This window comes from Condylura cristata, unplaced genomic scaffold (genome assembly GCF_000260355.1).
Source record: "Condylura cristata isolate star-nosed mole 26May11 unplaced genomic scaffold, ConCri1.0 scaffold00008, whole genome shotgun sequence".
NCBI lineage: Eukaryota > Metazoa > Chordata > Mammalia > Eulipotyphla > Talpidae > Condylura > Condylura cristata.
In genome coordinates, this window is record NW_004567109.1 from 63,943,187 (window position 1) to 63,958,475 (window position 15,289).

At 40.1% G+C, this 15,289-nt stretch overlaps 1 protein-coding gene across 1 annotated transcript in view; it reads right to left on the reverse strand.

The window, feature by feature from the left end:
* The window catches only part of ZNF354A (zinc finger protein 354A), a 30,460-nt gene extending 17,868 nt beyond the window's left edge, over nucleotides 1-12,592 (reverse strand). Inside the window, exons 1-4 of the mRNA XM_012722737.1 lie at nucleotides 12,430-12,592; nucleotides 11,332-11,419; nucleotides 7,456-7,582; nucleotides 6,251-6,346 (exon numbers count right to left, since the gene is read on the reverse strand). Coding sequence (XP_012578191.1) covers nucleotides 6,251-6,346; nucleotides 7,456-7,582; nucleotides 11,332-11,364 — 256 coding nt within the window. The 5' untranslated portion in view covers nucleotides 11,365-11,419; nucleotides 12,430-12,592. The remainder of the gene's footprint in view (nucleotides 1-6,250; nucleotides 6,347-7,455; nucleotides 7,583-11,331; nucleotides 11,420-12,429) is intronic.
* Between the last annotated feature and the right edge of the window lie 2,697 nt (nucleotides 12,593-15,289).

Below are 15,289 nucleotides of genomic sequence, written 5' to 3' on the forward strand. Positions count from 1 at the left end.
TTTTATGGGTGTGGAGTGGAGAATGGGATCAAAAATGGGGTGGGGGGAGAAGTGCACTGGATTGTGGTGATGGTACATTTGGTGATGGGAAATTCATGGGGATTACGATTGAGATGGAAAAAGACACAAACTGATGTAAAAATAAAGTATTATTTAAAAAAAATCCACATTACTGGAAGATCACTGGATTGATGAGGACAAGGAAGAAATTTTAAAAAACCTCAAGTTTAATGACAATGAGGACAGAACCCTCCAGAATGTATGCAAAACAGCAAAAGTAGTTATAAGAGGAAAATATATAGCAATACAGGCACTTATCAAGAAACAAGAAAGAACTCAACAAAAATAACCTAATGTCTCACCGTAAAGACCTGGAAAAAGAACAACACAAAAGTCCAAAAGCCAGTAGAAAAAAGGAAATAATAACAATTAAACCAGAAATAAATGAAATAAAAGTTAAAAAACATTTCAAAAGATCAACAAAACCAAAAGCTGGTTCTCTGATAAAATAAACAAAATAGACAAACCTCTAGCCAGGCTCACAAAGATAAAATGGGAGAAAATACAAATAAATAGGATCATAAACAGAAGAGGAGACATCATAACAGACAAAGCAGAAATCAGGAGTTATAAGGTTACTGTGAACAGTTATATGCAAACAAATTTAAAAATCTAGAGAGATGGACATTTTCCTACAACTTTACAATCACCCAAGGCTTGACATTGAAGAAATTGACCACCTAAACAGGCCAATTACAAGCAATGATCTATCTATCTATTACAAGCATTAATCTATCTCTCCCCAAAAACAAAAGCCCAGGACCAGATGCCTTTAAAAATGAATTTTACCAAACATTCAAAAACGAACAAGTACCTGCCCCACACGAGCTTTTCAAAAAATTGAAAAAGGAATACTACCAACCACATTTTATGAAACCAACATTACCTAATACCAAAACCAAACAAGGATAACACTAGAAAAGAAAATTACAAGCCAATCTCTCTAATGAACAATGATGCAAAAATCCTAAATAAAATCCTAGCTAACAGAATCCAACAATGCATCAAAAAGATAATCCACCATGACCAAGTGGGATTTATCCCAGGGGCACTAGGATGGTTCAACATTTGAAAATCAATTAATAAAATCCAACATGTGTATGAAAAGAAAAAGAAAAACCATATGATCATATCAATAGATGCAGAGGAAGCATTTGACAAAGTCCAGTATCTATTCATGATAAAGGTACTTGAAACTTTTGGGATAGAAGGAACATACCTTAACATATAAAGGCTATATATGACAAAACCATAGCCAATGCCATTCTCAGTGGTGATAAAAAGAAATCTAGGTCAGGAACAAGACAAGGATGTCCACTCTCACTACTGCTTTTCAATATAATACTGAAAGTCCTAGCAGAGTAGTAAGATAAGAAGAAGGCATACAAAGAATCCAAATAGGGATAAAAGTAAAACTAATCACTGCTGATGACTTGGTAATATACATAGAGAATCCCAAAAACTCCACAGAAAAACTTATCTAAATAATAAATCAGTTAAGTAAAAGTAGCATACAAGATCAACACACAAAAAATTAACAGCCTTCCTATACACAATCACTCTGAACAAGAAGCAATCAAGAAAACCATTCCCTTTATAATTGAAACAGAAAAGATCAAATCCTTGGGAATAAACCTAACAAAAGAGGTGAAGGACCTCTATAAAGAAAATTATAAAACATTGTTAAAAGAAATAGAAGGAGACACAAATAATTGGAAAGAGATTTCTTGCTCATGGATTAGAAGAACTAACATCATTAAAATGACCATCCTACCAAAAGCAATTTATAGATTCAATGCTATTCCTATAAAAATTTCAATGATATTTTTCAAAGAAATAGAATAAGTACAGATGAGATTCATATGGAGCCACAAAACACCTCAAATAGCCAAGGATCTTCTGATAAGAAAGAAGGGAATGGAAGTATCACACTTCCAAACTTCAAACTATGCTATAAAGCCATAGTAATTAAGACTTCATTTTACTGAAACAAGAACAGACATACAGACCAATGGAACTGAACGGAAACCCAGATATAAAATCACATATGGACAGCTAATCTTTGTACAAAGGAGCAAAGAATATGCAATAAAACAAAGAAAGTTTTTTTTTTTCCCAATAAATGGTACTGGAAAAGGTGGGCTGCTGCATGTAAACAGTGAAAACACCTCACTCCATACACAAAAACCAACTCAAAATGGATTTAAGAACTAGACATATGACCTGAGACCTTAAAATACCTCAAAGAAAATATTGGCTATCCACTACACAACATACACCTCCGTAACATCTTTAAAGATACATCACTCAAAGCAAGGATAGTGAAAGAAAGGATAAACAGCTGGGATTACATCAAGTTAAAGAGCTTCTGCACAGCAAAAGAGACACTACACAAAACAAGCAGATACCCCACTGACTGGGAGAGAATATTCACATGTAATATGAATGATAAAGGACTGAGCACAAAGAATACACAGAGCTGATGAAACTCAACAAATATGAAGTGAACAACCCCATCAGAAAGTGGGCAGAAAAACTATAAAGACACTTCTCCAAAGAAGAAATGCAGATCTCCAACAGGCATATGAAAAAATGTTCAGGCTCACTTGTAAGAAGGGAAATGCAAATCAAAACAACATCACACCAGTGAGAATGGCACATATAAAGAAAAACAAGCAACGATAAATGTTGGCAAGGGTGTGGAGAAAAAGGAACTCTCCTACACTGCTGGTGGGAATGCAAACTGGTGTGACCACCATGGAAAACTGTGTGGAGGTTTCTCAAATTGCTAGAAATTGAACTTCCATATGATCCAACAATCCCACTCCTAGATATCTACCAAAAGGATACAAAAACAATAATTCAAAAGGACACATGCATTCCTGTTTATTGTCCTACCTGTAATAGGGAAGATATGGAATCAACCCAAATTCCAAAAATAGATGACTAGATCAAGATGTGGTATATGTACACAATGGAATATTACTCAGCAATCAAAAAAAGATAAACGCACACCATTTGCAGCAACATGGATGGAGCAGGAAAAGATCATGCTTAGTGAAATAATCCAGAAAGTAAAAGAAAAATGAACCCTCAGGTGGTGCAGCAGGTTAAAGCACAGCACTAAGAAGTTAAAGCTACTTCAGCATGAGTTTGATCCTCACCCTGGAGGTGACACACATGGCATGGCAAACCTCTCCTGACCCTCCCACTGCTCCCCTCAATGTAGTGTACTTCGTTGATTTGCCTGTTCTGCTTCCCACTCTGTCTCTGGTGAACCCTCTAACCACCCCTACACTGCTGGCCTGCACCCCAGTTCTATATGCACAAATAAATAAATCTTTAAAAAAGAAAAAGAATGTAGAGGGTAGAGTGCTGTGCTTTTGATGTGCTGAGTCTCACTGGAGAAAATGCTATCTGAGTAGAAACCAACACATTATCATGAGGTAGTGATTCATGGTGGCCCACGATGTCAGGAAGAGTAGTCCAGCAGAGGAAAAAGCAAGTGCAGAGGCCCTGGTGGGGGCCTGCAATATGAAACACAAGGTGGTCTATTGATTAGTGATCAGATGAAGGGCAGAGTGGAAAGGGGTGAAGGTGTAGAGGTAAGTAGGACTGATAATGCAGCTCTTGAAAAGCAATGCTGGGCATTCTGGATTGTGGTCTATGTTACAAAAGCCTGTAGAGGTTTTGAGCCTGGGATTGAAATGATCTGATTTACCTTTTAAATATAAGGCAGAACCAATGTTGGTGGCAGGAAGAGAAGTGGATGGAGATGGCAGTGAGACAAGAAAAAGTCTGACTCATAAATATTAAACAGGACTGGGGGCATTTGGATGCTGCTCTTCACCTTCCATTAAATCACTCTTTAAAACCATTGTATACACCAACAGCACCTTATACAAGACAATAACAACAAAAAAGCCTGCCTTCCTTACAGATTCAGCTCCAGTAAACCTCATGGAAGGCAGTTTCCAAAGTGACTCCTCAGCAGGCCACCTTGCTAGCCTCCATGCCTTCTTGCATTAAGATAAAAATGGAAGACAAAAGACTAGGAAAGGAAAATACCTATGCATTGGATGTAACTGTTTCCATAAAACTAGTGTATTTTTCCCAAATTGAGAGTTAAAAAAATACAGACTACTAAAAAAAAAAAAAAATACAGACTACAATGCAGTTCTCACATGAAATAATCTCAACTTATAATAGGAAGAAAACTCTCTGGCTTGAGGGTTTTGAGCCTGGCAGCTCCTCTGCAGGGCCCATGTTGTAAGGTACTGATTTGTCTGCCAAGTCCTTAAACTTCCATGCCAACTGGCCAATGTTGGCCGCAGGCTGTTTTTTGTAGATGTTAAACGCGGGCCTGTAGTCAGGCTACTTCCAATTCCTCTGGGTTGTGGCTGACCCTCTGACACAGACCACATCCTGTGACAGAGCCCCTAGTTCAGTGGATCTGGTCCCTCCACCTCTCTACTCACTCCCGTTGGTACATTCAGGCTTCCTTTTTCTGGACTCATACACCTGTCCTTATCTGTGCATGGAACACTTCATGTCCGAGATGGGGCCCTTTATCAGCTAAGCCTCTTCTACTTTGCTACATTCTTCAGGGCTCTCTGTCTTTCCTATGAGTTCCTGACCAGAATCTGTCATTCTATAGCCTGCAATGTTCATGAATACCTGTCTTCTCCCTCCACAGGAAGTTCCCCTGGTGCATCTCCCTTGCCAGTACTGCACCACCAGTGCAGGATGGAACTCATTCACAGCATAGGACAGCAATGGGTGAGGGCTTGACCCTGGATGCTCTAAAGCCCAAGCCTCTCCTTTCTAACAGCTCAACCCCCACCTTCCACATCTGTCTCCCTCTGATGATTTCTCAAGCTCAGTCAGATTCCTCATTCTAAACCTACCTCATCAGTGTTTCCTGAGATTCTCAAGGTTTCAAATGCCACCTTTGTACCAACTAGTTGCTCCCTGATCTCTGATCACTCTTAACTCAGATGAACCTTATCCCACACATTGAACTTGTCTAGCATCCTCAACAAAGTAGGCCTTCATATAGGCCTAGCAATATCTTGCTTCTATTATGCAACAGTCTCTGGGCTTTCACCTCTAATTTTGCCTCACTTTATTTACAATTTATTCCCAAAAGTGCTTCTAAGGTGACCATTCTTGTGTATTTCAAGTTACATAAAGACTTCATGATTATAGTCTCTGTGAGAAATAAAAATATTACAAGATTTCTTTCATCACACCTGTTGTCAATTGCACTCCAAATGGAACTACTGTTACCAGCTAAAATGTGTCCCCCAACCCTTCTCTGTATTTAGATGCATATTACACAACTACCCACATAATTTTCTTTAAACAAGGATGATAATGTATTATAGTAATGCTCTGTTACTTGTTTTTGTACTCAATGTGCCGTAGAAGTCTAGCCACATCAGCACATTCTTTCTGGGATACTATAAATTGGAATAGGGATATACTATAGCTTCCTTAGCTCTGATCTTATTAAAGAACATTTAATTTGTTTCTAATTCAAAGCAATTTTCCTTAAATATTAAGGTTCATAAAATTCTTGTATTAGAAATCCTTTATTTCCAGTCACCCTTGTTTCTGAATCAAACTCATTTTTTCCCCCTAAAATGTCAAGGACCATATAAGGCTTCTATTTAAAATCCTTTAATCGAAGGATGATGTAATGAATATACTTCAAAAATTAAAAATAGCACAAATCACACAAAAAGTAAAATAAAATCCTGTAATTCCTTTAATAACTTCTAGTCATTCACTGGACAGTTCAGCACCTAAGAACTGTAGTACAACACTTTATAAAGTGGCCCCACTCAGCTTTCTAATCTTATTCTCATTCGACATATACAGAGTGACAACCAGAATGATTAGCAATTGTTTAACATTACTGTTTGCTGAATGAGCGCATACAACTGTAGCCCTCCTCTTAACAGGAGAGGATAGGAAAAGAGATAATTAGAGTCACTTGTGAAGCAATTAACCAGAATAAGAGGAGGCTGTGCCAGGTATCTCAGTGTCCCCTTCTCTTCCACTTCTTGAGAGCTCAGAGCCCTGGAGAAACTTTCCTGACAAACAACTCCCAGGTATGCTGTACAGTTATTATTATTGCAGACTATTTTCTGCAGCAATCCCAAGTACCTTAGTCCCAGCAACTCACCTTGACAGGCACCTCCAGGACTTTCTTTCTCTACCTTCCATGGATCTTCTCCTTGCTGCAACAGGGAGATCACTTTCGGTTTAGAAAATGGGAGTCCTGCTCATAGGTAGGGGGAGGGGGAAAAAAGAGTTGGTTTTATTTTGACACTGAGTCTTATCTGAGTGGAAAACTCAGAAGATGGTAGAAGAACTTCTGTGAGGTGTTCATGTTGTGCCCTACATTGTGAGGGAAGTATTAGAGAAAGGTAAGGTATTCATAGGACGTGACTGCAATAAATACTATGCTCGGAAAATATGATAAATATGCAGCCTTGATTAACAGGTGCCATAGCTTTCTACAGAAGAGGGAGTTTATTAGAAGTATAGGTATAACAAATTACAGGTCACAGGACAATTCTAGGCCACTGGCTGCTGATGTAGAGCTCTTGAACCAAGGATGGCTGGGATAAAAAAGCAGAATATGTTATAGAAACTATATGTGGCCCACAAAATCTAAAGTATTTACTACATGGTCCTTTACAGAAAAAATTTGCTAACTTCTCAAAAAGACAAGTGGGAAAGGCAAGTGGTGGGACTAGAGGTTCAAACAAGTCCTCTGTTGAGAGTTATACAAACAAGTCCCAGAATAATTGTGGCAGAAAAACAATGCTTGAACTGTATAAAAACTTCTCAAGTACAGTTAGTTATACAGAAAGAAGCAAATGATCATCAATACTACCATTCCCATTCCCATACATGGCAATTCCATGCCTATAAGGAGAAATATACTTTTAATGTTTGCTCTGAGAGATCCTAGAAGGACAATCTCACAGTAAAACTTGCAAAAAAAATCCAGGGAAGTAAGTGACCAGTTATTCTAAAGTCTGAATTGGGAAAGACAACTGGGAAAGGCAAGAAGGTTAATGAAGGTTAATGAAGACAGTTAAGGGAAGTTCTCTGCTGAGAGATGAGCAAACACCACAAAACTATCACAATAGGAAAATGTTGCCTGAATCATGAAGCTATTTAATGTATAACTGTGTAGACTAGGCAAATTCATGCTTTTGATGGGAAAAAGGTTTTAGTATTTATTTATGGAGACCCAATTATACAATCCTAAGGCAAGAACTCAACTAAAGATTTTGATAGCCCCTGGCTTTTGTCTAGGGAAGCAGGTGTTGTTATACAAATCTCCGAATTCTGTATCCCTAGTGAAATTGTCCTTACCCAATGAGACCAAGTTATTGTAATTCTCCAGCATCACATCCTGGTATAAGTTTCTCTGAGAAGGACCCAGCTTTCTCCACTCATCCCGTGTAAAGAGCACAGCCACATCCTCGAATGTCACCAACACCTGTAAGACAAGCCATCCCACTCACCAAGTACTACCCTTCACACAGAGTAAAGGTGATAGCAGGGAGGTAGACTGGTTATTCTGAAATGCTTCTGATATTATTATTAAATGCTTCTGAAATGCTTCTGATATTTGATGAACAACTGACCAGTGACAAATTTGTACTGAGCAGGATAAAGCAAATCTGTGTCAACCAGTAAAAGAGCATACAGGAGTTAGAACAATTTCTCTGATCATACATATGAAATCTGATTGTACACACTGAAGCATTTAAAATACATGCATTCTTTAATTCAGAAGTTACTATATTTGTATTACAATGAACAATGTACAGAATGCATATGCAAGGATATTTATAAAATTGTTAGTAACAGCAAAAACAAACAACAAACAAACAAAAAAACCCCTAAAATCTAATTATCATTGACAGAGGCTAGTTAAATAATTTAGGACAATGTGTGCCCACTGAAGCTAGAGGACTGTAATAATGGAAGTTGAAATAACTCTTTTACTGAATGCTTTAGATGGGCCAACTGTGTTCTCAGAGTTTTATGTTAATCTTCGCTAAAATATAATTAGTATAGGTAATATAAATTTTTGTTTTTGTTACATAAGAATGACTGATTAAATCATTACATAGGCATAGCTGATTCAATTAACCTGCATCTGGGGGAGGGATTGAAAGTTTCAATCATCTGATCAGGGTCCGTTCTCCTGGAACCAGGTCCAATTCTTATGGGCTTTTCATACCTCACCTCATTGCTATAAAGTCTGGTATGGTTCAAAGTGTTTGCTATGAATAGCAAAACACACTTGTTTATCTTTATTGCACTGAAGTTATTTCAGGAATAAAACCAAAGTATTATTAACCACTTAAGAAATTATGAGGTTTTGGAATTTATGGTGCCAGGAATAGGGAAGGAACCCAAATACATATTTCATACTATAAATCACAATAACAAAGTTGGTCAGCAGCAGTGATCAAGGGGGGGTGGGAGTGGGGGGAAAATGTCCAAGCCGCATTCTTAACTACTACAAAACTGCCTCTCAATTTCTACCTCAGAAAGCTAAAAAACAAATAAGATAACTCACCAAATGGAGATGGTTGCACAATGGTATAAATATAGTACCAATGAATTATATCCTCAAAGAGGGTTTTATAGTGGTAAATTTTATGTTATGTTTATGCTATGTTTATCACAATAAAAAAGTTGAAATGGTAAAATAACAGTAATCAGTAAAGATACCTAGAAAATGATTCTAGAAAAATAGTAAAGAGGTACAAATCATTGCAAATCATTTATGAATTATTGTAAAGACAATGATTAACTCCAGATGTTGTGATAAGAATGAACTGAATATGTAATTTTACTCTTGGAAATGTTTAACACGAGCATACAAAACATATAATGATAATTTACTGGCACATGGGTGTGGGAGAATACAAAAATGATCTTTGCCTTTGAAAGAATTTATCATTTAACCAGCAGGTAAGAAAAACACAAAAATAATTTGAATAGTACAGAAAAAAGCAGATCAATCTTCATTTTAGAGATGAGGAACATAAGGCCCAGGACAGTCAAGACTCAGGTCATGTACTTTATGAGTGACAGAAGCAGGAGTATGTTTTTTAACCTTTAACCCAGCACTCCAGAGAGTGCTCTTCAATGTCCTATCACTGTATGAAGTACACACATGTCTCAGTACTGATATGAGCAGCAGGCAAGGCTAGGGAAAATGCCACGTAGATTTTCACATTCACGATGGAGAAGAATCTGGATAAGGGAGAAACATGACTTTATGGAAGGGGCTGGGGAAACCTTAGAAAAAAGCAGCCCAAGTATGCAATGGCAGATTCAACCAATAGTCAAACACCAATGCATTTAATGGGGCACATCACATTGCAAGAGCTATGGTAACATGTAGTCTAAGTCTGCCCTAGGATGTGAAAGACTCGGAAGAGGAATGGCTGTATGATAATGAACCATGTACCAGTCAAACCTTGGGCTCTGATTTCAGGTTTTCTCAATCTAAACTTTCATATGTAAAATGAGGATAATATTCACTTCACCATGTAAGGAAGTTTCTCAAAAGACTGAAAGTGGCTCTGTCAAATGACCCTGCAATTCCACTATCAGGGCATCTAAATACAAAATACAAAAATACAAAAACGCGCATTTGAAAGGGAACCTGCACTCCTATATTCATAACAGCACTATTTACAATAGCCAAGATATGGAAACAACCAAAGTTCCCCCAAACTGACTAGTGGATCAAGAAGATACAGTTAATGGAAAACTATTTAGCACTCAAGAAAAAAATAAAGGAAAAAAAAAACCCAAACAAACAAAACTCATGCCATTTGCAGCGATATAGATGAAGCTGAAAGGGATTTATGCTAAGTGAGATAAGCCAAAAAAAAAAAAGCTAAATTCTGGAGAGTAACAATTATATATGGAGTATAGAAAAATCCAACAAAGGATCAGACAAAGACAAAGTTTCAAACCAATCTGAAGGCTGACCATATATCTATGGCTTTCAGAGGGGGAAGGGGATGGATGAAAATGGAGGATGGTGGGAGAGAGCACAATGGACTTTGATGAAAGACTAGGGGTTTTTCAGTGATGGGAGTGCTGTGGTAACTATGCTGAGAAGGACATCTTATACTTCAAAACACTGGCAAGGATTGGAACAATGGTACTTTAATAACAATAAAAAAACTGATGTGCTATTATTGTAAGAGCGAGAATAAAAGTAAAGTCTTATTGCAGTCAGATGAAGATGAGTAAAAGAAAGGACAAAATCTGAGTTCTAGTTACACTGCACAGCAGTTTCTACCTAACAACTTTAATAGTATCATTACTCTAATAATGTTCAGGTTCCATGACCACCATACAATGAATATCTGCTATGTGCTTTGCTCAGACTTAAACACTTATATGCACTAACTCAGACAATCCTCTCACCTGCTTGATGAGGTCCTAAGGCGGTGCTGTTATTCCCATTTACTAGTGAGAAAACTGTGGCAGAGTGGTAGATACCCAACCCAAGGCTGGTAAGTTGCCTTACCTAACCACTTGTATATACTGCCTTTTCACTACCTATATCCCATGAAACCTTCCCTGTCTCTTCCCAAGGAGTCATTTCTCTACCTCTGGAATTGAAGACTCTCCAATAGAGCTCCCTTCAACATGGCTATCATTTGTTTACATATTGACTCATGTGGGTGGGGTTATTTCCTTACTCCTATGCATAAATATGAAAATGGCAGGGCAAAGTCAGTTTTTAAGAGTTATAGAAGCAAGGCACAAGTCAAGAGAGAAAAAAACAAAAACTATGGTTTGGGAAGGTAGCATGAAGATGCTCAATGGTGGAAAGAAAAAGAAAAGCATTCTTGCTGAGGTTAAGGAAGGGAACATGAGTGATCAAATGGGCAACATCAGAAAGGGCCTCTGCCAAGTGTGCATGTTTGTGCCGTCCTCAAGGAACAGAAGATGTGTTGTACCTCGACTGTCAAGTTAGTAATCGTACAGCAGATTGAGATTAATGAATAAAAGTGTCTACTAGAAAATGAAAAGGAATCATTGATGTGGGGGAGAGGCAAGCATTCCCTACAGAATCCACCATTCATTAGGGTGAACAAACTCTTCAAAGCTAAAAGAACAGGGGCTTCAAATCTTGGGGAAGACTGCTCAGTTAAAGAGGAAAAAAAAATCAGCCTTTAAGACCTGATATAGCAATAAACTCACCTGAGGCCTTGTTTCCCCTTGTTTGGTAGCCATGTTTTTTTTCTGGGCTCTTCTCCCTGAGGATGGGCAGAGTCTATAGCAGGCTGACCTGAGAGAAGAAAAAAAGAGGCAGGAGGAAGCCAACTTTTGCTCACCACCATTCAAGTCACCAACTCTGAAATCCTTAGACCACCTGAGACTGACTTCATGTCAGGGATAAGACAGGAGCTAGGAGAAAACAGGAATATAGAGAAGGGCTGGGCCATCTGGTATATTGGTCCAGGTCCAACTCTTTTCTCAGGTCAGAGATAAAAGACACAGAACTCTAACAGCAGCGGCAGCAGGAGGCACTGGGCCCATACATCACTGAGTCCTGAAATACACTTGCCTTGCCAGCACTCCCACTTTTATGCATTAGGAAACTGGGGACAGACTGGGAGCAACTTGCTGTAGTTTCTAAGGCCTGTGAAGGTGGCACCAGGATCCCAAGCACAGGGAGTCCAGAGCATCCCTTAAACCTCTCTGTGTGCCATATTACATTTTGCCACCTCAAGCTTTTCCCATCCAACACCTTCCTATTCTGTCAGTAATCAATTTCCGTATTTTTAGAGAAAACTGTTTCGTGAAAGGAAAACCGTCAGTTTTCCGATGGGAGAGGGGCCTGCCATTTTGAATAAAGGGCACAGAAACCAAAGACCTGGGTTCCAGTTCTGACTCTGCCACTGGGGGAAGCCGGCAACTCAGTTCACCAGCAGCCCGGAAAGACAGTGGCGATGGTTAAGAGGAGTATACTTCCTCACTTTCGTGATGGACAGTGGCAAATTCAAGCCCCTCCAGGCAGGTAGCACCCAAGGAACCGGTTGGAAGGAAGCTGAAACGGGGCCTGGGGACCCAAGAGGATCAAAGGCCCGACTAGACAGCTCAGGGAGCTTCTAGGGACCGCGAGTGGGGGCAGGCGATAGATTTGGGGATAACCGGCCCTTGGCGCCTCTGTGCCCACAAGGGTACTTCCGACCCCTGGTGGCTTAAGGCCCCACTGGGGACTCTCCGGCCTGTACCCCGCATCCTCCCGGCCCACCCCTCCTTCCCGAATTCCGCCGCCGATTCTCCTCCCCTCACCTCGCCCAGGCCTCGGGAGTTCCGGTCCCGCTCCGCAGGCGGAGGTCTCCCTAAAGACCTCGCCAGATAGCAACTTCGGCTAGGGGGCTCCTCCTCCAGCGATGCCTGGACTGCCTCAGACCCGGGACTCGATAGCACAGGAGGCAAACGCCCAGCACCTCACGTAGGTGCAGGAGGGGCGGGGGCAGAGGAAGGCAGCCGCGCATGCGTGGGGAAAAACAGTCGCTGAAAGAAGCCAAGGAGTCTGGGAAGTGTAGTTTTCCACTGCAGTGGCCACCGCCGCTTGTCTCAAACGGAAACCGTTTGTGTGTCCTCAAGAAGTATCCCTGTGCTGAGCAACCCTACCTACTTCTTTCTGCGGAAAGGAAAGGGAGGTGTTTCAGGGCAGTATCTGGTAGTAATCTGCATCTATGTGACAGTAAGGCGCAATCCATTTTTTCCGTCAGTCATCCAACAAAAGTGAACTGAGCACCAGCTGTGTGCCCAGTTCCTCTTAAACTGGTTTGATAAGCCCTCTCTGGTGGCACATCAGGGGGCACAGCACTATGAAGCTTTCCATAGCCAACACAGCATGAGTTCGACCCCAGGCCAGGGAGCGACTTGGCAAGGCAGACCTCTCCTATCCTGCCCACTGTTCCCTCAGCATTGTGTTTCAGTAGGAAGGCTCCTAACTTTTGTGTGTTGATTTTCATATCCTGCTACTTTACTAAATTGGTTTATATATATATATTAAAGATTTATTTATTTATTCATACAGAACTGGGGTACAGGCCAGAGATGTGGAGGGTGAGAGGATTCACCAGGGACACCAGGGACAGAGTGGGGAGCAGAACAGGCAGATTGACGAAGTACACTGCTGAGGGGAGCAGCGGGCGGGTCAGGAGAGGTCTACCTCACCATGTGGATCTCCGGGGCAGGCGGTGATCGAACTCATGCGGAAGTAGCTTAAGCTTCTTAGTTCAGTGCTTTAACCCACTGCGCCACCAGGGAGGCCCCGGTTTATAATTTTTATTAGTTTTTCTGTGCAGTTTTTAGGGTTTTCTATGTATATTATCATTTTGTCTGTGATTAGTGATAGTTTTACTTCTTCTTTCCCTATTTGGATTGCTTGTGTTAGGCTGGTAGAGGCCTCCAGGCTGGAAGGGAAGAGGAAACAAAACTTACCACCAGGAAGAAAGGAAACTTAAAAGACTCTGGAACCTGCGCCCTGGAGGAAAAACACCACCTGAGATCATCAGGAAAGGGTCAGAAAAACAGGAACACGAGACAACTCCAAAAGAGGAAAAATACCCAAACTTAGAAGCAGTATAAAAGTCTCTGATTTTCAGATCACTCTGTCGGTGTTGTCAGAGAGCACAATAAAATGCTCTTTGCTTTCAACTTTGCTGCCTTTCCTTTCAGCTTGTATGTCTTTTTCCTGTTTTATAACTCTGGCTAGGATTTCAGTATTATGTTGAAGAGCAGTGATGAGAATGAACATTCTTTTCATGTCCTTGATGATAAAGACTGTGGGCTTGTCATATATGGGTTTTTATCATGTTAAGATATGTTCCTTCTATCTCATGAATTTCAAGGACATTCACCATAAATTGATGTTGAATTTTGTTGAATGTTAATGGAATTTAGAGGGAGCCACAAAAAATCTCGAATAGCCAAGACTCTCCTGACTAAAACAAAGAAGAATGGAGGTATCACAGTCCCAGACTTAATAAATGCTGCATGATACTGGCACAAAGACAGGCACATAGACCAATGGGACCAAATAGAAAGCCCAGAAATAAAGCCTACACATATATAGAAACTAATCTTTGACAAAGGAGCAAAGAATATGCAACAGAATAAAGACAGTTTGTTCAACAAATGATGATATTAAAACTGGACATGCAAAAAATGAAACTAGACCTTTACCTTATACCATGCACAAAAATCAACTCAAAATGGATAAAAGAACTGAACATAAGACCTGAAGCCATAAAATATATGGAAGAAAGTACAGGTAAAACACTACAAGGTATATATCTTAGTAACATCTTTAAAGACTATCCCCAAACCAAACAAAATGAAAGAAAAGATAAACAGCTGGGATTACATCAAATTAAAAAGCTTTATAGCAAAAGAGACCTTAACCAAAACAGAGATGCACCCTACTAATTGGGAGAATATTTTTGCACTTCACACAACCGATAAAGGATTGATCATAAAGATATACAAAGAACTCACACAGCTCAAGGAAAACAAAGTAAATAATCCAGTAAAAAAATGGGTAGTAGTGGGTCCTTCCTGATGGTGCAGCAGGTTAAAGCACAGCACTAAGAAGCTAAAGCCAATTCAGTGTGAGTTCAATCCCCGCACCAGAGGTGACCACGTGGGGTTGCAAACCTCTCCTGACCTGCCCACTGCTCCCCTCAGCAGAGCACTTTGTCGATCTGCCTGTTCTGCACCCCACTCTGTCTTGATGCCTCTCAGCATCCCTGCACCTGTGGCCTGTACTCCAGTTCTGTATGCATAAATAAATAAATCTTTAAAAAATGGGCAGTAGAACATAAAGAACACTTCTCCAAATATGAAATGCAAATGGCCCACAGATATATGAAAAAATGTTCAACATCCCTCATAACCAAGGAAATGCAAACCAAAATCACAATGAGATACCACCCTACACCAGTAAGAATGGCACATATTAAAAAAACTGGGCTCTCCCCGGTGGCGCAGCAGGTTAAAGCACAGCAATGAGAAGCTAAAGCCGCTTCCGCATGAGTTCGATTCCTGCCTGCCCCCGAGGTGACCACATGGCGTGGCAGACCTCTCCTGACCCGCCCGCTGCTCCCCTCAGCAGTGTACTTCGTCAATCTGCCTGTTC